We start from the raw sequence: 24167 nt of genomic DNA, 5'->3' as shown, positions 1-24167 counted from the left end.
GTGCACTTTGTTAGGAACCAGGGGCAGAGATCAAATATGTATTTATTATATGTCACAGAATTCCTTTTATATTCAGGATATTAACCCCTTGTCAGATATGATTTACTAATATATTCTTCCATTCCATAAGTTGCCTTTGCACTCTTACTATGTCCTTTAATTCAGAGAAGTTTTAAAGTGAACAAAACATTAGTCTCTGCCCTCAAAAAACTTTTTAGTAGTGAGAGAGAAAACAGATAATCAAATAACTATAATCTGTAAGTACCATAAGGAAAAATAAAACCAGAGAGGGAGATAAAAAGAGAGCTGTTTATTTAGGATAGGATGGTCTAAGAAGAACTGAGAAGGAGATAGTTGAAACTGAAGGGAACTGATTTATACATACATTGGAGGAAGACTTCTAGGCGGAGAACATTACTTGGGGCCTGGTCAAGGATTTGCAAGGAGGCCAGTGTGGCTGGGGTACAGTGAAGAGGAAGACTGTTAAGGAGACAAGGTATAGGACTAAATGCATTTGTATGGCCATGAACTATATAACACTTATTACATACACACACACACACACACACACACACACACACACACCCTAAAATTTAGTTATTTCTTTGCCCTGTAGTAGTTCATGAAATTAAAATAGCATTATTTGGGTTCTAGACCCAATTTCAATGTGTTAGTGAAGGTTTCCCCCACACCACCAAGCAGTTCTCCAGACACGAGCTGGGTTTCTTACAGTCCACCCCAATTCTGAAACTGTCCATCAGCATCAGATTCCACAGGTTAAGGGTTTAGTCCTACAAGACTCACCATCACCCCACCTCCAACCTCTGTCAGATGGCAATCACAAACCCAAGTTTTTACCTGTCCTTCTGACCAACTGACTCTAAGTCGAATGTTCCCTTGACCCCTTCCTTTGGTTCATTTAATTTGGTAGAGTGGCTCACAGAATTCAGGAAGCTCATTACTCACTAGAATACCAGTTTATTATAAAAGGATATAACTTGGTAATAGTGAGATGGAAGAGATGCATAGGGCGTGGTGTGGGGAAAGGGCATAGAACTTTTCGTGCCCTCTCCAGGCGCGCCACTCTTTCTGCACTTCTGTGTGCTCACCAAAACAGAAGCTCTCAACTCTGTCCTTTTGGGGTTTTATGGAGGTTTTATTATGTAGGCACGATTGATTAAGTCATTGTCCATTGGTGATTGATTCAACCTACAGTCTCTCCTCTTGATGGAGAACAGATGAGTGGGACTAAAAATTTCAACCCTCTAATCACGTGGTTCTCTCCTTTGGCAACCAGCTTCCATTCTTAGGTGCTTTCCAAAACCCACTCCATTAACATTAAAAAAGACACCTTAGTAGCTCTCCTCATATAGAAAATACCCAGGGTTTTGGAGCTCAACACTAGAAAATGGGAGGAAGACCGAATATATGTTTCTTATTATAAATCACAATATCAAAAGTATTCTGTCATTTCAAGAGCTATTTTTGTTTTCTTTTTTTTAATGTATCTTTATTGATTTCAAAGAGAAAAGAAGAGGGAGAGAGAGAGATAGAAACATCAATGATGAAAGAGTCATTGATCAGCTGCCTCCTGACCACCCTTGACTGGGGATCGAGCCCGCAACCCGGGCATGTGCCCTGACCGGGAATCGAACCCCAATTGCCTGGATCCTAGGTCGACGCTCAACCGCTGAGCCACGCCTGGCCGGGCTTGTTTTCTTTTTAAATAAGAAAATTACAGTCTTCTCAAACATATTCAAATATAGAAAGGTAGTGTTACTGCTTGAATTGTCACCCCCCCCAATCCCAAATTCAAGTCCTAATGCCCACAGTACCTCAGAGTAGCACCCTGTTTGGAGATAGGGTCTTTACAGAGGTAATCTATTGAAAGGTGGGCCACAGGATGGGGCCATAATCCAGTTATGACTGGTGTTTTCCTGAAAAGGGAAAATTTGGACACAGACATACATAGAGCAAAGACAGTTTGAAGAGACATAGAAGATGATCTACAGGTGAAGGAAAAGCCTGGAACAGATCCTTTCCTACTCTCCTCACTGCCTCTACTTAAAGACTGTAACACTGTTATTAAACCTTCAGGTCTTTCGCTGTGTGTGTTTTTTTTTTTTAATCCTTACCCAATGATATTTTTTCCATTGCTTTTTAGAGAGAGTGGAATGGGGGAAGGGAGAGAGAGGCAGAGAGAGAGAGACAGAGATAGAAACATCTATCTGAGAGAGACACATCCATTAGTTGCCTTCCACTCTCATGCCTGCCAGGGCCGGGGATTGACCCTGTAACTGAGGCACATGCCCTTGGACAGAATAGAACCCAGGACCCTTCAGTCCTTGGGCTGACACTCTACTGAGCCAGACCAGCTAGGGCTGTTTCATTAATTTCTAAGGCAACTTAAAGTCTTTTAAGAAAATATGGAATTAAAAAACAACAAGCAACACAAAGTAAGCACTACAGCATTATATTCATAGTTTCTTGTTTCTAAGAAAAATTTAACATTGAAACTATAAGTCCATCATAGTAAAACATAAACACTTCTTTTACAAAAGATTGATCTCTTTTTTGTTTTTAAACTTTTGTACCAAGCTATTTTAGTGTTATTTACTTAATTTATTTAAAGATTGATTTCATTTCAATATTGTACTCCAGTGTAATTTTTTCTATTGCTTTAGAATGGTATTTTGGAATCGGGGGGAGAGGTGGATGGGGGACATCTGTAATAGAGTCAACAATTAAAAAAAAAAGCATAAGAAGCAAAAAAATTGTATTTTGGAAAAAGAATTTGCTACCACTTGGTGGCACTACGTGGCTTAAAAATGAATCAGAAGGTGCTGTTTTACATAAATGATTAAGTTCAGAGGGGATCTGTTTGATACTAAGCAACTTAATATTATAAATGTTTCATTCTGATTTTGTATATAAAATAGTAACTGGTGTACAAGTGAATTTTATTAAAATGTCATATGGAATATATTAAGTTTTAGTTTGGAGAGGGAAGCATACAAATTTTTGATATAAATAATTTATATTCTGCCTTAATCCTCTTTGTTTCTAAATGTCAGAAAAAATAATTTTGATATTAGAAACAAACATCTTCAACTTTTCTTTAATATTAATGTTTTCCATGATGTGTATTTTATTTTTTCTTATATAAAGCTAAGATTTTTCCCCCCAGGTGATCAAAGTAAATGGAACATACAGGTTTAAATGTATTTTATTATGTCTTCTCATAGCATTCTGAAACTCAGACAGTCATTTTATTTATTTTAATTAAACAAGGGATCCTGAAGTGTAGGATGTGGAAAATTATTATGTCCCCAGACGTGACTTTAATAGCTAAAGTATTTGTAATTATTGATTTCTAGGTTTCATGTACAGCATATAAAATGTCTTTTTTAAGAGCTGGAATATAATACGTAAGGAAAGTACACAGAGTATAAGTATAGAGCTCAGTGACTCACCATAAAGTAAACACTCCATGACCACCACACATCAAGAAATAGAATACTGCCAGCAACCCAGAAACCCAGTTTCCTTTCCCAGCCATTCTTCTTTTCCTATTTCCTGGAGTAACCACTGGCCTGACTTCAAAAAATATAGCCTTTTTTTAAAAAAACTTGCTTTTGGGCTTTTATATAAATATAATTATATAGTAGTATTTTTTGTCTCTGCTTAACTTGCTTAGTAGTGTTATGTTTAGGAGATTCATGAATGTTCTTACAAGTTGCTGTAGCTGATTTGTACATTTTATCACTATCTTTTTTACTGTTGGATATTTGAATTAAATAATGCTGTCATGAACATTCTTGTACATGTTACTTGGGGCACGTGTATAACATGTATGTTGAGTATATACAAGGAGTAGAATAGCTGGGCCATTGGTGTATATGTGTTCAAATTTAGAAAATAACACAAGAATTGTTTTCAAAGTGGTTGTACCTATCCCATCAACAGGATATGAGAGTTCCTATTGCTCTGTATTCTCACCAACACTTGGTATTAATAGCTTCTTTAATTTTAGCCTTTCTGGAGGATGCATTTCATTGATTCCAAATGAGATTTAGTACTTTTTCATAAATTTATTGGCTTTTTGGACATCCTCTTTTGTGAAGTCTTTTCCCCTCCCCCTCTGGCATTTTTTGTTACTACTATTGAGTTTTCTATATTACTGACTTACAGGAGTTAACATGTTTTATGGATATGAGCCCCCTTTTTCTGTTGGGGTTTCTGTCCATTTTCTTTTGTTTTTAGGAGATTTTTGTATGTGCTAGATATAGCCCTTTGTTTAGTTAACTCTTGTTGGAAAAATCTATCCCACTTTCGCTTGATTGTCACCTGATAAATATTCTTGATGAAAGGAAGGTCTTAATATTAATGTAGTTCAAGTTACTGTTCTTCAAAATTAATGCTTGTTGTGCCCTGTTTAAGAAGTCTGCGTGCTCCAAGGATATGAAGATATTTTCCTGTGTTATCTTCTAGAACAGTGATTTTCAACCGTTTTCATCTCATGTCACACATAAACTAATGACTAAAATTCTGCAGCTTACCAAAAATATATTATTTGTCTATCTGGCAAAAAATACGTATAATTTTGATTTCAGTCACACCAGACAACTGTTGTTGTGTTGGCTCTTGTCATTTTTTTAATTTGATAATCTAAAGGAAATGAGGTCAGTGCCCCTAACTTATTGGTCAGGTATTGCATGTTTTAAAAATTCTTGTACACCAGCTGAAAATTGCTGTTCTAGAGCAGTGGTTCTCAACTAGAGGCAGTTTCCCATTCCCTCATCCTACACCTTTGACCCCTGGGTGGGACTTTTGACAGTGTTCCAAGACATTTTTAGTTTTCACAACTGGGTAGGTAGAGTACTCTTGGTCTAGTGGGTTGGCTAGGGATGTTGCTAAACATCCTATAGTGTACAGAATACTAAGCATTCCACAATGTACAAAACTCACCTAGCCCAAAGTATCACTAGTGCTGAGGTTGAGAGACACTTTCCTAGAGGATTTATTACTTTGCTTTCTATTTTCTACCTAGAACTGATTAGTGTATATTTTGTATATTGTTTATTGTGTACTTAGATTTACCTTCTACCTAGAACTGATTCTGAGTATTATGTGAAGTGTAGAGGTCATCTTTTCTTTATATGGATGTACATTTTATGCAGCACCATTTATTGAAAAGTTTGTCTTTCCACTATTCTACAGTATCACCTCTGTCATCTATCAAGTGACCATATACACATGGGTCTTTTTCTGGGCCCTTATATTTTTTCTATTTGCCTGCTTCACGTACTCTTGCACCAAAACCACAGTTTTAATTTGCATGCCTTTTCCACTTTGTTGTTCTTGACTCTGTACTTTCATATAAGTTTTTATAGTCACATTGTTAGTTTTACAAAAATTGAATCTATTAATTTGAGATGGAGTTGACATCTTTATGATATTAAGTCTTCCAATCCATGAAGACATATCCTTTTATTATTTAGATCAGTGAGTCTCAAACTGTGTTCTCAAGACCCATTCAAATTCTTAGGGAGTTTATTTGGTTATATTGTTATTTCTCAACCTCGGCACAATTGACTTTTTGGGCCAGATAATATTTTGTTTGGGGGAACAAGAATATTCCATTAAATGTTAACATAACATAATGTGAAAACTGTACTTTCCAAAACAAAGTTTAGTTTAGAGAAGAGTGGCACTGTTTTGCATTTTTGCAAATCTCTTTTTTGTCTAGCTTAATGGAAGATAGTTGGATTCTCATATCTGCCTCTGCTTTAATCTGGGATATCACAAGTCTTATTGTGGACAACTTTACTGTATACTTGTAAGAAAATGAGAGTGGAAAAGGCAAATATGGCCTTAGTATTATTATGAAAATAGTTCTTATTTTGAGGATTTCCCTAATAGGGTCTTGGGGACTCCAGTGCTCTGCAGACCGTGCTTTTGGGAACTGCTTTGCAACATGTATCCTTGACCTATAAGAGCTTAATTATTTCATATCTTTCCAGACAATGCAAGGAACCTAAAAATGCTTTAATTCCATTCATTTCCTCCCCTTATCCTTGGCTCAATTTATTTACTATAATGCTCACGTAGTTTTAACCATATGTATTTTAATTTTCATAAGACATCATTGTTGTCATTATTTTAAATTTTTCCACATAGTAACCATTTTTATCACTTTTTATTCCTTCCTATATCTTCACTTCTCCATCTGCAATAATTTCTATTTCTTTTTTTGAAGAACACCTTTTAGTATATTCTTTGGTGTAGATTGGTGCAGAGAAATTCTCTTAGTTTTTGTTGTCTGGTCATGTTCTGTATTTTACCTTCACTTTTGAATGATAGTTTTTTACTGGCTAGAATTCTGGATTGGCCGCTATTTTCTTTTAACAAGGAAATTATCCCTTTGTGTTCTGTCTTCTGTTGTTTCTGTTGAGAAATTGTTAGTTTTGTCAATGTCATCCAGCCAAAAGACCAGCAAGAACACCTGTAGTTGAACAAGTTTACTTGTTACAGAGGAATTTTTTACACTGTAGGTAGCCTTTGTCTTATAAGAGGGTCTTAGGAACACCCTCTTATAGGATTTGGACTTTGGTTGGGTAATTTTAGAGAGGGTCTAAGGAAGTAGAAGTTTGTTTGAATTGAATGTTGTCAGAATATGGGGCCGTTTTATGATGCCAATTCTTCCTTTTATTTGAGGTGAAGTTCACATAACATACATTAATCATTTTAATTGTACAATTCAGTGGTATTTAGTATATTCACAATATTATGCAATCACTAGCTCTTTGGTTTTAAAAGTGTTTCAACACCCTTGTATTCGTTAAGTAATCATTTCCTAATCTCCTCTTCACTATCACCTGTTACCCTTTATTTACTATCTCTAGGGATTTCCCTATTTTTGATATTTTATATTAAAGGAGGTATACAATATGTGACCTTTGTGTCTGGCTTCTTTCTCTTAGCATAATGTTTTCAAGGTTCATGCAACTTGTAGCATGCACTTTGTTTCTTTTTTGGCTATTATGAATAATGATGGTGTAAACATTTATGTACAAGTTTCTGTGTGTACATAGATTATTTTCTGTTCTCCTGGGTATACATATCTAGGAGTTGAATAGCTAGGTCATATGTAATTCTATGTTACCTTTTTTAGGAAACACCAAACTTTTCCACAGCAGATACACCATTTTACTTTCTCACCAGCAATGTTTAAGGGCCTCTATTTCTCCCCATTCTCAGTAACACTTGTCATATATATATATATATATATATATATATTTTTTTTTTTAATGAAAGCTATTCTGATGGGGGTAAAGTGATAATTGCATTGTGGCTTTCATTTGCATTTTCTTAATGACCAAGATGTTGAACATCTTTTCCTGGGCTTGTCAGCTATATGTATATCTTCTTTTGAGAAATGTCTGTTCAGGTCCTTTGTCATTTAAAAAAAATAGGTTGCCTGTCTTTTTGTTGTTGAATTGTTTATCCATTCTAGATATTAAACCCTTATCAAATATATCCTGATAATGTCCTTTGATGCACAGGAGTTTTTTATTGATGAAGTCCAAATTATCTTTTTGTTTGTTTGTTTGTCATGCTTTTGCTATCAAATCGAATAATCTATTACCAAATCTGACATCATGAAGATTCATCCCTAGGACGCCTTCTAAGAGCTTTATAGATTTAGCTCTTATATTTTATATTGTTGATTCATTTTGGTTTAATTTCTGTACATGATACAAGGTAGTTGTCCAACTTCATTCCCTTGCATGTGATTGTCCAGTTTTTTTCAGCACCATTTTTTGAAAAGGCTTTTTCCCTCCATTAAATGGTCTTGGCATCTTTGTTACAAATTAATTGACCACAGATATTTGCTTTTATTTCTGTATTCTCAAATCTTTTCCATTGCTCTATATGTCTACCTTTATGCCAGTACCACACTGATTATAATAGCTTTTAAATCAGTGAGTACTCCTACTTTTATTTTTTTCTCAATATTGTTTTTGCTCTTCAGAGCTCATTGCAGTTCCATATGAATTTGAGGATAAACATCTATTTCTGCAAAAAAAAACCCCACTCAAAACAACATTAGAATTTTGATAGAGATTGCATTGAATCCGTAGATCACTTTGGGAAGTTTTGCCATCTTAACAATATTTCCTTTTCAAATCCATGAACATAGATGTCTTTCCATTTATATAGGCCTCCTTTGATTTCTTTCAGCAATATTTTGTAGTTTTTAGTGTATAAGTCTTTTACCTTCTTGGTGACATTTAGTCCTAGGTATTTTATTTTTGGATGGTTTTGTAAATGGAATTATTTTCTTAAAATTATTATTTTCTTAAAAATGATCCATTTTTTGGATCACTCATTGCTGGCATAGAGAAACACAACTGATTTTTTGTGTTGATCTTACTATACCTGCGTTTGCTGAATTCATTGATTATATTAGCTCTAGTAGGGCCTGTGTGTGTGTGGTCTATGGGATTTTCTATATATAGAATCATGTCATCTGCAAATAGAGATAGTTTTACTTCTTAATTTCCAATTTGGATGCCTTTTATTTTTCTTGCATAATTGCTGTGCATAGTACTTCCAGTACAATCTTGAATAGCACTGGTAAAAGCAGGCAGTCTTGTCTTGTTTCTGATCTTAGAGGGAAAGCTTTGTCTTTAACCATTGATGTGTATGTTAGCTGTGGGTTTTTCAAGGATGCCTTTTATCGTGTTAAGGAAATTCCTTTCTATTCCTAGTTTGCTGAGTGTTTTTTTTATCATGAAACAGTGTTGGATTTTTGTCAAGTGTTCTTTATGTGCCTCTTGAGATCAAGTATTTTTTTTTCTTTGTTCTATTAATATGATGTATTACATTGATTGCTTTTCTTATATTGAAACACCATTGCATTCCTGGAATAAATTCCACTTGTTATGATATATAATCCTTTTAATGTGCTGTTGGGTTCAATTTGGCAGTATTTTGTTGAGAATTTTTGCATCTATATTCATAAGGGTCTGTGGTTTACATTCGGTATCAGGCTTTGTTTTAGAGCAGTGATTTTCAACCTTTTTCATCTCATGGCACACAAACTAATTACTAAAATTCTGCGGTACACCAAAAATATATATTTTTTGCTGATTTGACAAAATAAAGGTACAATTTTGATTCAGTCATACCAGACAGCGGTGGTTGTGTTGGCTGTTGTCATTTTTTATTCGACAATCTAAGGAAAAAGAGATCAGTGCCTGCATTGCATGTTTTAAATTTTGTGTCACACCAGTTAAAAACCGCTGTGCTGGCCTCATAGAATGTGTTAGGAAGTGTTCCCTCTTCTGTTTTTGGGAAAGTTTGCCAAAGATTGGTGTAGTAATTCTCTAAATCAGAGGTGGGGAACGTCGGGCCCTTGGGCTGTTTGTGGCTCTCAGGCCATATATGGCCCCTGGAAATTATTTGGTCTGCCCTTGCAGAGGCAACTACAGGTGGGACTCAAAATTCTTTAAATCTAGGAGCTTTTTTCATAGCTAATTTTTAAGTTGATAATTTTGTATTGCCCGAGAATGACATAAATATCCAAATGGCCCTTGTCAGAAAAAAGGTTCCCCACCCTGCTCTAAATGGTAGTATTGGCAGTGAAACCATCTGTTCCTGGATTTTTCCTTTTTGGAAGGTTTTTGATTAATGATTCAGTTTCTTTACCTGTTACAGATCTGTTTAGATTTTCTGTTTTCTCTTGAGTCAGGATTGATAATTTGTGTTTCTAGTAATTTGTTCATTTCACCTAAATTGTCTTATTTTGTTGGCAATAGTATTAATAGTATTTTGTCACAATTCTTTTAATTTCTCTAAGGGCTATGTAATGTTCCCACATTTGTTTCCGATTTTAAAAGTAATTTGCATCTTTTTTTTTCCTTAGTCAATTTCTTTGTCAGTTTTGTGGATCTTTTAAGAGAACCAGCTCTTAATTTGATTCTCTCAATTTTTATATTCTCTGTGCTGTAATATTTATTATTTCCTTTCTTCTGCTGGCTTTGAGTTTAGTTTGCTCGTTTTCTGGTTCCTTAAAGAGTAAAGCTAGGTTATTGATTTGGGATTTTTTTTTCAATGTGGGCATTTACAGCTAGAAATTTCTCTTTGAATTCTGCTTTTGCTACATTCCATAAGTTTTGGTATGTTTGTGTTTTGTTTTCATTCAGCTGAGGATGGCCTTCTTAATCAGTTTCATCTGTGAGGAAGGCAGACTGAGGCTGGGATAAGCTTATCATTGATAAAAGCAGCAATCAACTCATTTAGTGAAAGAAAGGGGTGTTAAGTTTGTGTTGTGCATTGACCTTGTCTGAAGTGAATCTTTTGTGAGATATTTTTATGTTCAACAGAAGGACATGATTTAGCTGAAAGTATTAGATTAGTTCTTGGATTCCAGGAGCTGCGTTTTTTGGTTTGTTTTTTCTTTCTAAGTCTAATTATTGTCTCTGTAGGCATTCTTTTTTCTGTGACTACTTTCAAGATTTTTTCATTGTCATCAGTTTTATTGTGATGTATCTAGGTGTAATTTTCTTTATATTTATCCATCTTAGAGTTCCTGATGCTTCCAGAAACTGTGGCTTGATGTCTTTTGTCAGTTTTAGAAAATTCTCAAGCCATGATCTCTTCAAGTTTTACTTCTGTCCCATTTTCTCCTCTACTTCTGAGATTTCCATTAAATATATGCTAGATCTTTCTACTCTATCCTTTTTTGGGCTTCCTTTGTCTGTTTCCCATCCTTTTTTCTCTCTTTGCTCATTCTAGATTTTTTGTTCTAGCCTTTTTCTAGTTCACTAATTAACTCTTTTTACTTGTTTTATTTGAGTAGAAACTTTTACAGTTTTATTGCTATACAGTTGACATGCTAATTAACTCTTTAATTGTATCTAATTTTTAGTTTTGTTGCATGGTGGCCAGAGAATATGATCTATATGATTTCTATTCCTGTTTGAAATTTTTCTGTTGTCATTATAATAGTCAGGTTTTATAAATGTTCCACTTTTGTTTTTAAATAAGAGTATCTGTTTCTTGTATAGAATTCTCTATGTATCTGATCAGTGGTCTTTAAACTTTCGTTTTGCCATATCCCCTAAAAGAATTTTGAAAAACTGTGGTGTTTTTAAGGTTTTTTATTCCTCTGAGAGGAAAAAAAACAGGGAGCCATTGAAGGATTCTAAGGAACATTATATGTCTTAGGTTTTAAAACGATCCCTGTGGTTGATGTTATGGAGAAAAAATAAGGGTAGATGCACTAACACCAGATTAGGAAGGTGTTGAAATAATACAGGGTAGAGATAATAGTGGTCCTGGGTGTAGCAGTAGTGAGAATTGATTGGATTCTGGATGTAATTTGAAGATACACTAGTAGGATTTCCTGAAGTGTGAATATAAGAGTAAGAAACATTGCTCCAAGGTTACTGACCTGAACAACTGCCAGAGAAGGGGAAGGTTGCAGATTTGTGTTTGGCAACCTTTCTTTTGGAAAGTGAGAGAAAAGTGATCTTAAGAGAGGAAATGGTGCCCCAGCCAGTGTGGCTCAGTTGGTTGGAATGTCATCCTGTACACCAGTAGGTGGTGGGTTCGATTTCTGGTCAGGGCCCTCCATACCCAGGTTGCAGGTTTGACTCCCAGTCCAGCCGTGTGTGGAAGGCAAAGGATCCGTTTTCTCACTCTCTCTCTCAGATCAATAAAAAAATAAAAAATAAACCTGCAAAAAAAAAGAGATGGGTAAGGAAAACTAGAATTTTCTCCTTGATCTGTTGACTTTTGTGTTTAAAGTCTCTCTCTGTAACTCAGTTTCTCCTAATATTTGTAAAAGTTTATGATTTACATATTTGTAGCCATTTGGTAATATGAAGAGGGATTAATAAATATTATATCTTCTTGGTAGTCTTATTAATATGTAATATTAATTGGTATACTTTATTATTTAATTTTCATCTTTAGCATGTTTAATGCTTTTTGCCATAAACTTCACTTGATTTTTTGATAGTAGAGATATCTTTCTTTTCATTAACATTTGCCTAGTTTATCTTTTCATAACCTTATTTTTAATCTTGGTATTTCTTTTATAAACCACATACAGTATCCTTAAAAACAAAACAAAGCAAAACAAACATGAATACCTTTCTCTAATATATTCACAATAAATGTGAAAACTGATGTTTTTGGACTTTTTCTGCTTATTTTTATTTTTCTCTTTGCTCTGTTCCATTGTTGCTTTTTATTTTTATTGAATCAAATTTTATTCATTTTTTAATTCTAAGGATTTGAAATTATATATCTTATTTCACTATTTTAGTTAGTTACTTGTAACATTTTAAGACATTTTAAAAAAGATTTTCTTTTAATCAATGTCCACTAGTCTAGCCTTCTATGTTGAAGTCTTTTTAGGGTCTTGATTCCCATGTTACTAAATATTGTATACTTCTCATTTCATAGGAATTCATTTTGAACAATTATCGACAGTTATTAGATTTAATTGCATGTTTTAGTGGTTTGATTGCTCACTAATTTTATTGATTTTTATGTCTTTCTTTTCAGTATATTCTCTTCTCTCTATGCCTGAATATCTCCATTAATAATTCTCTCATCTGTAGATGGTAAACTTTTGGAATCCTTGCTTGTTCAAAAATGTCTATATTTTGTTGTTATACTTGAATGCTAGTTTAGCTAGTTATAGAATACTGGGTTGAAAACTATTTTCACATCTTGCAGCATGATAACTGCCAAAAATTATAAGAATGTGGGGGAAACAGGCATTCTTATATATTGGAGGTAGACATTCATTTTGATAGAAATTTGGGGAAATGATTTGGAAATGTACATTCAACAAAAAAGTACACTTACAGCTTTAAGGAACCTATATTGAAATAAAACACTACTACTATAAGGCTATGTATACAAAGATATTTATTTTAGCATGTGTATAATATAATCACGTTTCTGTAAAGGTAAACACAAAACAAATGCTCATACACACACACACACACACACACGTTTATATGAGTAAGAAAAAGGAGAAGGAGACAACTGACTATTATGTTGGTAATTGAAGTGGAAGAGAGTAGAAGAGGTAGAGGAAATTGTAACATGTATGTTCTACTTTAAGTAATTTTTTCAGGCACATCTGATTTTAAAAAATTATTTCCCTCAGAAGTCTTGACAACACTACTGATGATGAACTGTGGATTCTTGTTTCTTTGTTAGTACTCTAGTTTTCATGAAACAAGTAGAATTCTTTCTTTTATTCCTAGAGTTCTTAAATTTCCTCAGGACTTGTCAAATGGCATGCCTTTTTCTTCGTTCTACTAAGTGCTCATTGAGCCCTGTGGATCTGAAGATTTCTGTGTTTCTTGAGCTCTGAAAAATTTTTCTATTGTGTCCTCTTCTCCCTTCCCCTAGTTTCTTCTTCTATAATTCCTACTTGGTATAATTTATGGATCTAGACTTTGTGCCTCCTAACTTTTTTCTTATTTTTTTTTACCTCCCTTCTTGCCCCCGAAGTTCTGTTTTTTAGCTTATTATTTCAAATAATAGAAAATGTTTTTAATGTAATAAGCAAACATTAAACATATATACTGCATATGAGGAAGGACCTTAAAAACTATTTTATCCAATCTCCAATGCCATATTCCCTTCTCCATGGTTCCTGAAATATAGTTCAGCGTGCTGAGCCATTCAATTCACTGTTGTATAAGACAACCCTTTGCAAACACATTGATTATGTAATCTTCCTTCTTTAAGGCTTCAAACATTTGAAGATTGTTAATTATATTTACTAATTGTTAGGCTAAACATACCAAGTTTTCTCTTTATTTCATTATGTGGCATGCTAGAACTCTTAGGAATGTTCTGTATTTTTTTGTGTTTCCTCTCAATATGACATCCAGAGTAAGGACGTACCTGGATGATATGGATGTACATTGTACTCTTCTTCGCTTACATTGTAAACTAGATGAGACAGGTATATGTTTGTATGTTGTGTATAATATAAATAGGCCTAAATACTACAATAATCTCAGATATAGTATTTCAGTTAATTAAGATTTGTTTTGCAATTAGAATAACAGTTGTGAATGGCTTTCTCTTCTGAACCCACTTGCATATATCACTAACTGAAGTTGTCATGTGTTCTCAGGGATAATGTAAATGGACATAAGGTTTGTGAAAATTTGACAAATCCTAACTATAACTCAGTTAGTGGGCAACATTATCACTTACTTACAGCTGTGTAATATAGTTATTCCTGAACTATTAGAGCAAGGGCAAACTGTACTATATTTTTGTGTGAAATTATACTGCATGACAAAGGTGGCATTATGTAATAAGTACCCACAAAATATTAACCTACTTGCAATAAATACAATTAATAATGTACATAAAAGAATGAAATTAAGTTAATTTTCTATCAAAAAAGGAATTATTCATGAACAGAAAGTGGACAGCATAGATTTTATGACAGGAAGATTGTATATAATATGAATTACTGAGTGACCTAGGAAGCTTGCTCAGAGGGATTACAGAATAATTATGTTAATATGCAATTATCACCTCATTTCTTCTCTAGTAACCTCAAGATGTAGTGTAGTGAGGGTGTTATAGCAAGTGCTGATAGTTTGCAAAAATACTGATGTTTGAGATTTCTGAGACAATAAGTCTAGCTTCAGGCATATAAGTGATGATCTGTCATCTTGAAGACAGATCTGACCTTTGTACCTTTTTTTTTTTTAATGCTCACAATATATAACTACAGGCAGTTACAGCTGTAGAACTCATTATGATTTTTTAGAAAGTGAAATATGTTTTATGTAGATTTAAAATTCCATTTGCAGCTTTTTATAAAGTGTGTGAATTTTCTAAAAGAACATTTTAAAATTCAGTTAAAGAAAAATTCTTCGGTTATATGATTACATGAAGGACATAGTGAAAGTGTCTAAACATTTTATTAAAAGATCCTAATTGATACAGCAAATTCATTGAAATTTAGAGGTTCCAAACAATATGACATTAGTTTGTTTGCTGATTTATTAGTTTTCCTCTTTTAAACTTAATGAATAATACCTACCTTCAAATATGTCCCCCACTTAGTTACATTAATATAAAGTGGTGTTGGTGACTCTGTTATGTATATTTGACTATATAAAGATAATTGGAAACACTATATGAGACAGTGCAAAATTAGCTTACAGGTCCAATTCTTTCTTGCCTGGATGCCAAATAATCGGCCCTGAATGTAGGGGAATAATTTTTAATGTCAAAATTCTAAATCCGTTATTCAGTGCAACATCTTTTGATGATCCATTGTTCTGCATTTTATCTCGTTGCAACAGCTATGAGTCTTGAATACTATTAAAATATATTTTAAATATTTTTCAGTTAAAATATATTCTGAAAATTAAAACAGGAAAATTTTTCATTGTTGTTAAAATACCAGCTTAGTGAGTTAACTGATAGAGTAGATTTTTAATATTCATGTGCTAATAATAAAAAATTCTGAAAAAGAGTAACTTCTCTGTTTTTGAGTAGAGGTAATCATTAGTTTTGGGGCAAGTAAGGCATATTTCATTATGTAGGTGTGAAGGAAAACTTTGATTGTTAAATACCTCATTTTATTTTATTAAATATTTAATTTGATCTGTTGTTTTTCTTTTTGCTAGATGTGTTTTTTAGATCTGTTATGTACATATATTTTTATGGTTTTGAGCAAACAGTTTGGTATCTTCAGAATGTGAACTTACGCAAGGCTCTTATAAAGCCATTCTGGTAATGAGGATGCAGTCTCCAAGCCGACATGATCATAGTTTGTCACCCTGCTGTTCAGGGGTTACCAGTGAAGTAGCTTTAAATGGGAAGCGTCTGTTCTATCTCTGAACCTCTAACACCAGAACAGATGGGTAGAACATGGAACATGGAAGGTTTTACCTCTGAGGTGGTAACAGTGAAGCCACTCATTAACACTGAATTTACCACTTCGTTAGCAACGTTGCTTCCTGTTGAGAAAAGCTAATATAGGCTTTCAAATAGACTGAGCATATATTTGTCTACCTCTGTAATTATAATAAGTAGGAACAAAAAGTAAGTTCTTTCAGTCTAGTTTTTTAAAAATTCTGTCATCTATTTCAGATTTATGTAAGATTGTTCCTATTTGGGCAGTTAACTTTTTATACCAAATTTAATGAGAAATATCAGGAATGAATAATAGTATATATCATCAGTGTTTGCTTTTCTTTTCACTGACATTTGCATACTCTTTCCTAACACGTTTATGTGCTGCCCATTTTTAACTTATGTGTATGTGATGAAGAGACTCCTGCTGGGTGCTGCATTAGCACCATTTTGGGGTGATATCATAGAATATGATCTTATTGGAAGTCTATTTTTATTAATTTGGAAGTTTGCCAGTCTCAGAATTCTAAGACCTGTGAGGGATGGAAAAATGATTGTTGGTGTAAATAATAATGCCAAAGAAAGATACTTACAATGTGTGTTGTATTAAAGAATACATCTGTTCATAAGATAAGGTCATATTTATAAGTAGTTGTACCAGGTTGTGAAATAAAGTAATTTGAAACAATTTTTTTATTCTTGAATTAGACCTAATGTTTTCCAAAGCATGTAAGTGGTAACCTAGAAGATACTGGAAACAATAGACTTTATTGAAAATGTTTAATTTCTAATTATTGGGTTTTAAGTTCCTGCTTTCCTAAAATGGTATTACTCATTATACAAATGTAAAATACTATAAAAATGGAAGGCTTTATTCTTTATCTGGGAGTAGGAACCTAGTCTTTCTTGTTTACAAATGTATCCTTAAGACTAGAGCAGTGCTTGGCACATAATAAGGGCTCAATAAATATTTGGAGAATGAATGAACTGTACTTACTACTCTGTACAAAAGGATAAGAATATGGAACTTTATGGCAGTACTTCAAATAGTTAATAGCTAGGGTTGCCAAATAGTGGGTACTTTACATTGTACTTGAGGATTATTGGATATTTTGAAGGCCTTGCTACAATAGGTGAGTCAAGAGATCAGGACCATGATGGAATTTGCATTATTTGACTAGGCAATTCAGATTTCATAGGAAGAAAACTGTTTTTCTTCCTATACTTTATGAGCTTTTGCTCTGATTTTGCAGTTGTGTTTTTATTCATTCAACACATCATTCCTTGATTCAACAAACATTCCCTAAGCACCTATTCCAAGTGCTGTGTTTTCAGAGATAGGAAGATCACTAGGTCATAGTCCCTGCCTTCCAAGAGCTTACATTCTTTTAAAGAAACAGACAATTCCTTTATAATGTGGCCATTTCTAAGAGCAGGGTAAGAGCAAGTGTAAGGAAACTCCTAATATAATAAGGCCAATAATTATAGTCATAGTATGTATGTATGTCTCCCAGACTTTCAGCAGTCTTTTAATAAAATACTCTGTCTTCTCATAAAGATTAAATATATTGTCAAAAGTGCCTAGAAAAATTTTTAATCTACATTTTAATATGAAGTAACCTAAACTTGTAATATATTTAATGTTTCAGAGTAAAAAGTTTTAGGCCATTGCTGTACACAGTCAGATGATAAGTGGGATAACTGCCTTTAGGGAATGCCTAGAATTTGGGGGCCCAGGTTATGAAAATTTTAAATTATGTAAAACTTTATTAATTTTAACTTTCCTAATTTAGAATTAAGGGTAATTTACATAAGGAGTGAATGAAACCCTGTAAAAAAATTTTTTAAAATTAGTAGAATTTTAGGAGAATGTGAAATACTGAGAGCAGAGCAGTCTTAAATTTTTTAAAAATAAAAAAATTGTTACATACATTAGCCATGGATCTTGTTACCAAGTAAGTTTCTTTACTGAATGATGTTTTTTTACCTTCTTCTAGGAATGAACTTTTAAGTGACAAAATTTACTTCTTTGCAGTGTTTAACAATTTACATTCTCTAGTATAGAGTGTCCCTAATAAATCTACTTAAGTAAGATAACTTTCTTTTCTTTTTATTAGCAACTTATATATGAGATTTTAAAGTTTTTCTTCATCTATAGCATATTTATTTATATCTTTTGTGTTTTTGTGTATGTGTTTATGTTGTTTTCTCCTAGAGATTTTGTATATATATGGTGTTGGGTGGTTGTTGCCAAGCACAAAGAAAAATTAATCTTTGAGACACTTTTAAAGTCTTTCAATTTTTAAAGTGTTTCTTTATTCTTAGGATATTATTAGGATCTCAATATATGAAGAATATAATTAAACTAATAAAAATATGTCCTTTCAACTCTCCATACATTCTACTAGTATTTTTTTTCTTTCATGCAAATCTAAATTCTTTTTTTCCATTTTCTAGACTAAATGTGTTAAATGGCTTGCCAACAATATGGATGATTTGAAGATAAACACCGATATTACTGGTGCTAAAGAAGAACTCCTAGATGACAACAATTTTATCTCAGACAAAGAGAGTGGAGTTCATAAACCAAAAGATTGTCAGACATTTCAGAATAACAATACGTTCACTCTGCCTGACGAACTGTCAAAGGACAAATCAGAAAAAGCCTTAAGTGGAGGCCAGTCTACTCTATTTATACATGCTGGTGCTCCTACTGTTTCTGGTGAAAACTTTATCTTGCCTAAAGGAGCTGCTGTTAATGGACCAGTTTCACACTCCTCCATAACTAAGACTTCCAATATGAATAAAGGCAGTGTTTCATTAACCACTGGACAGCCTGTGGATCAGCCAACAACAGAATCTTGTTCAGCTTCGAAGGTGGCAGCTGATCTCCAGCTGTCTACACCACAGAAAGCAAGTCAACACCAAGTTTTGTTTTTGTTATCAGATGTAGCACATGCTAAGAATCCAACCCATTCCATTAAAAAACTACCTACCTCTGCTTCAGGTGGTTGTGACATTCAGAATTCAGTAGGGAGTAGTATAAAGTCAGATAGCACTTTAATAAATCAAGTAGAGGTGGGTGAGGATAGTGAAGATTTATTGGTAAAAGATGATTGTGTCAATACATTAACAGGTATTTCCTCAGGTACAGATGAATTTAGGTCAGAAAATGATACAAACTGGGACCCCCAAAAAGAGTTCATTCAGTTTCTTATGACTAATGAAGAGACAGTGGATAAAACTCCAGTTCATTCTAAAGTAGGTCTAGAAAAAAAGAGAAAGCGAAAAATGGATGTAAGCAAGATAACTCGTTATACTGAGGATTGCTTTAGTGATTCTAATTGTGTACCCACTAAGTCAAAGATGCTAGAAGTAGACTTTCTGGAACAGAATGAAGAACTACAAGCAATAGACTCACAGAAATATGCATTATCAAAAGTGAAGCCTGAATCAACTGATGAAGACTTGGAATCTGTGGATGCTTTTCAACATCTAATTTATAATCCAGATAAGTGTGGAGAAGACAGTTCACCTGTTCATACTAGCACTTTTCTTTCAAGTACCTTAAAAAAAAAATGTGAAGAAAGTGATTCTGAGTCACCTACTACTTTCAGCACCGAAGAGCCATCATTCTACCCCTGTACAAAGTGCAATGTGAATTTTAGGGAGAAAAAGCACCTCCACAGGCATATGATGTATCATTTAGATGGGAATAGTCACTTTCGCCATCTTAATGTCCCAAGGCCATATGCTTGTCGGGAATGTGGGCGGACATTTCGAGATCGTAACTCACTTCTAAAGCATATGATTATTCATCAAGAGAGAAGACAGAAGTTGATGGAGGAAATTCGTGAGTTGAAAGAACTTCAGGATGAAGGAAGAAGTGCACGATTACAGTGCCCTCAGTGTGTATTTGGTACCAATTGCCCTAAAACATTTGTGCAACATGCTAAGACCCATGAAAAAGATAAAAGGTACTACTGCTGTGAAGAGTGTAACTTCATGGCAGTGACAGAAAATGAATTGGAATGCCATCGAGGCATTGCCCATGGAGCAGTGGTAAAATGCCCTATTGTCAGTTCTGATGCAGCCCAGAGAAAAACGCAAAAAAAGTCTTTCGGGAAAGACTCTGCTACAGGATCATCCAAAAAATCAGCTACCTATGTATGTAAGATGTGTCCTTTTACTACATCAGCCAGAAGTATTTTGAAAAAACACATGGAGTACTTGCATTCATCATCATGCGTTGATTCTTTTGGTCGTGCTCTTGGACTCGGTAAAAGAAAAAGTAACATCCATGAAGAACCTGTAGATAATGATAGCACTAAACCATTAAGCAAGCAACAGTCAACCACATTTCCAAAGAACTCTGCTTTAAAACAAGATGTAAAGAGAACATATGGGTCATCCTCACAATCAAGTAATTTTTCAAAATTCCACAAGCGGCCACACAGGATACAAAAAGCTCGGAAAAGCATCGCCCAGTCAGGTGTTGTGAATGTGTGCAATCAAAACAATTCTCATAAGACTGTAATCATTAAAAGCAGCATTGACCAAAAACCTAAGTATTTCCATCAAGCAGCAAAAGAAAAATCTAATGCCAAGGCAAATAGCAACTATTTATATAGACACAAATATGCAAACTACAGGATGATCAAAAAATCAGGTGAATCATATCCTCTGCATTTCAAAAAAGAAGAAGCTGGTTCATTAAATTCTTTACATCTGTTTTCATCATCAAGTAATTCTCACAACAATAGTTTTATTTCGGACTCTCACAGCTCTGACACCAAAAGGCCAGAAAACTTCAAAGACCGCAGGCGTGTATCTGTAAAGAGAGCAGTTAAACAATCTAAGAAGGAAAGTTCTGCTGGAGGGGAAGACTTGGATAGCTATCCAGATTTCTTGCATAAAATGACTGTTGTTGTTTTACAGAAACTTAATTCTGCTGAAAAGAAAGATAGCTATGAAACAGAAGATGAAAGTTCCTGGGATAACGTTGAGCTAGGTGACTACACTACACAGGCTATAGAAGATGAAACCTATAATGATATTAATCAAGAACATGTAAATTTATTCCCTCTATTTAAAAGCAAGGTGGAAGGTCAAGAACCTGGAGAAAATACTACCCTTAGTTATGATCAAAATGATGGCTTTTATTTTGAATATTTTGAAGATGCTGGAACCAATAACTTTTTGCATGACATACATGATCCTCAGCATTTAGAAAATGCAGACAGTTCATTGTCAAAGCATAGTTCTGTTTTTCATTGGACTGATTTGTCTCTTGAGAAGAAATCATGTCCTTACTGCCCAGCAACATTTGAAACTGGTGTTGGGTTGTCAAATCATGTGCGGGGACATCTTCATAGGGCAGGATTAAGCTATGAAGCCCGTCATGTTGTATCACCAGAACAAATAGCCACCAGTGACAAAATGCAACATTTCAAAAGAACTGGCACAGGGACACCTGTTAAGCGAGTTAGAAAAGGTAAGTTTTCTGTAGATACTTTGGGCTAATATGTCTGTATTCAAATTCAAAGGATTTGAAAGTTTTGCTCAAATTCAGTCTTTATTAGCATCACATAATTTCATATTTCAGAGTTAATTGGCTTTAAGATGGTCAGTTTATAAAAAATTCTGATATCACTCTTAAAAAATTTTTTTTAGCTATAGAGAAGTCTGAAACCACTTCTGAACACACTTGTCAGCTCTGTGGTGGTTGGTTTGATACTAAAATTGGATTATCAAATCATGTTAGAGGCCACCTGAAAAGACTTGGAAAGACCAAGTGGGATGCTCACAAATCTCCAATCTGTGTTCTGAATGAGATGATGCAAAATGAAGAAAAATATGAAAAAATCTTAAAGGCATTGAACAATCGTCGTATTATTCCCAGACCATTTGTAGCTCAAAAACTTGCATCAAGTGATGACTTTCTGTCTCATAATGTTATACCTCTTGAAGCATACCGTAATGGCCTAAAGACTGAAGCTTTATCAGTATCTGCATCAGAGGAAGAAGGGCTGAGTTTCCTAAATGAATATGATGAAACAAAACCAGAACTGCCCAGTGGAAGAAAGAATCAGTCTCTTACATTGATAGAACTGCTTAAAAATAAAAGGATGGGAGAAGAAAGGAATTCTGCTATCTTTCCTCAAAAGATCCATAATCAAACTGCAAGAAAGAGATTTGTTCAGAAATGTGTTCTTCCATTAAATGAAGATAGTTCATTGATGTATCATCCACAAAAAATGGACTTGACTATGCACTCAGGTAAGAGGACATTTATGACTATCTTATGTAATTTAAGCAATTCAATTATGCTCATTTTATTGGAATATTTGTAGAAAATATTTTCTTAGAATCTTTTTAAGATGCTTTTTTTTGCAGAGCAGAGATTGGTTGTACTGTCACTTCTATAAAAATCATCAGTTGATGCTCACCAGCACTGAATTCTTTGTGCCTCATTTCTTGGTCAAAATGTAAGGTGAGAACAAAAGCAAAAACAAACAAAAAGCTGATCTGTAAAAATAAAATTTGCTGTGACTGGGGGATGGTTCTGTGGATGGGAGGTTGATGTTGTTCCAAAGCATAGCATTACCCAAAAGGCAAAACTTGTCATATTTTTGCCAGTGCTGCAGAGTAATGATGTTTTCAAGAATTAGCTGTTGGTTTTCCTATTGCTTAGGTAAAACAAAGCAAACTCAACTAAATGGGTTGGTGTCTGTTATATGTTGTGATGAACTGAAAGAAACTTCTCCCTTTCCAATTCCTCATTGTATCTTGGCATAGTTTGGGTTTGGAGAACTGTTGTGAATATGAAACATTTGTTTGGGGTTTTAGTTTTTACAATAGTGTTCTAATGGAACAGGACAGATGGTTTAGCTTAGTGCTTGTGCACCAATAGTTTTTCCTTTTCAATGGAGTATTTTTTATGTATTGACAAATGATGTGGTAGATAAAGTAGCCAAACTTCATTTGGTATTGCTAAGTTTGGTTTATAGTTTTAGACAAGAAATATTTTAAGTGCCATTATCAGTTACTTTTGGAGGTTAAGAATGTTGAAGATTAACTTAGATGGTCTCGTAATTTTAACCCTGAGCTTAATGTGTCTAAGCTAAAAGTTGGACAGTGGATTAATACTGAATAAAATTACAGCAATGTTGATTTGTTTACTTCAGGCAGACGTTGGGACATCCCAAATATTTGTAAGATAGTTTTTATTTAAGGAAAGATTACCTTGCACTCTAAGTGATTTGAAAAACAGTATATCTTGTATGGGCTTCTGTTAGCTGTACTGACCAAGGTGTAGTACACTTCAGAGAAATAAAGCATATTTTTGACTATCACAATGTTGAAGACATCAGTTGAAGCCTGTTAGGGGAGTGAGGGTTGTCTGAGAAGTTAGGGGTTTCTTATTGTTTCAACATGCTTTCTTTTCTGTGGTAACTAAGATGTTAGTTTGTTGATCATTTATTTAGCACAAAGAATTTAGCAAAAAACTTCAAGTCACTAACTTTCATTATTCATTGTGCAAAGCAATGAACATATAATGCCCAGAATAAAATGTTGTGTCTTAACAGCTGTTCAGTGATGGGTTTTACCACTTTTTCACCCAGCCGTCATCGGAAAGCCTAATTTAGTATTGAGCCTTTTACGGTTTTGTGGGTAAAACACTTTAATTACCACTTTGTTAACTAGACTTTTCATTCTTTTTTATGGATAATGTGAGCTTTGAAACTTCTCAACAGAGCTGTGCTATCCAAATCACAGGATTGTATTTTAGATTTAGGAAATGATCTGCGTAACACAGAAATCTGCAAGAAAGTGATAATAGGTGTTAAATCTAAAGGAGTTCCAAGGTTCAAGACACTTCTCTCCCACCTTTTCTAAGAGCATGGGTTGGCTCTAAATACTAACTACAAACTAATAATAATTAACTGAATTTCCCCTTCTTAAGTTAAGCTAATTCAGTGAATGCTTTTTAAACCATCCATATTGTGGTACTTTTCTTCACACTTCTAGCTAAGAAAATTTCACTTTTTGAAGTGAGAACTGGATTATAGTTTTCTTTTGAATGATAGGTATGCCTGTGAAGCTTAGAACATGTGTGCATTGCAATACGGCGTTTACAAGTGCTGTTAGCCTGTCCAACCACTTACGCGCTTATGCACGAAAGAAGAGTGCTGGACTTTTGACTGGTACAGGTATGTTTGAACAGATAACACAGCAAG

General features: G+C 34.1%; 1 protein-coding gene across 1 annotated transcript in view; it reads left to right on the top strand.

Annotated features, from left to right (window-relative positions):
- The window catches only part of ZNF644 (zinc finger protein 644), a 95617-nt gene that overhangs the window by 47701 nt on the left and 23749 nt on the right, over positions 1-24167 (top strand). Inside the window, 3 exon segments of the mRNA XM_081143739.1 lie at positions 18385-18401; positions 18404-21421; positions 21601-22206. Coding sequence (XP_080999865.1) covers positions 18385-18401; positions 18404-21421; positions 21601-22206 — 3641 coding nt within the window.

Source organism: Miniopterus schreibersii, assembly GCF_964146895.1.
Source record: "Miniopterus schreibersii genome assembly, chromosome: 8".
Classification (NCBI taxonomy): Eukaryota; Metazoa; Chordata; class Mammalia; order Chiroptera; family Miniopteridae; genus Miniopterus; species Miniopterus schreibersii.
This window is presented reverse-complemented; position numbering and strand designations above follow the sequence as displayed.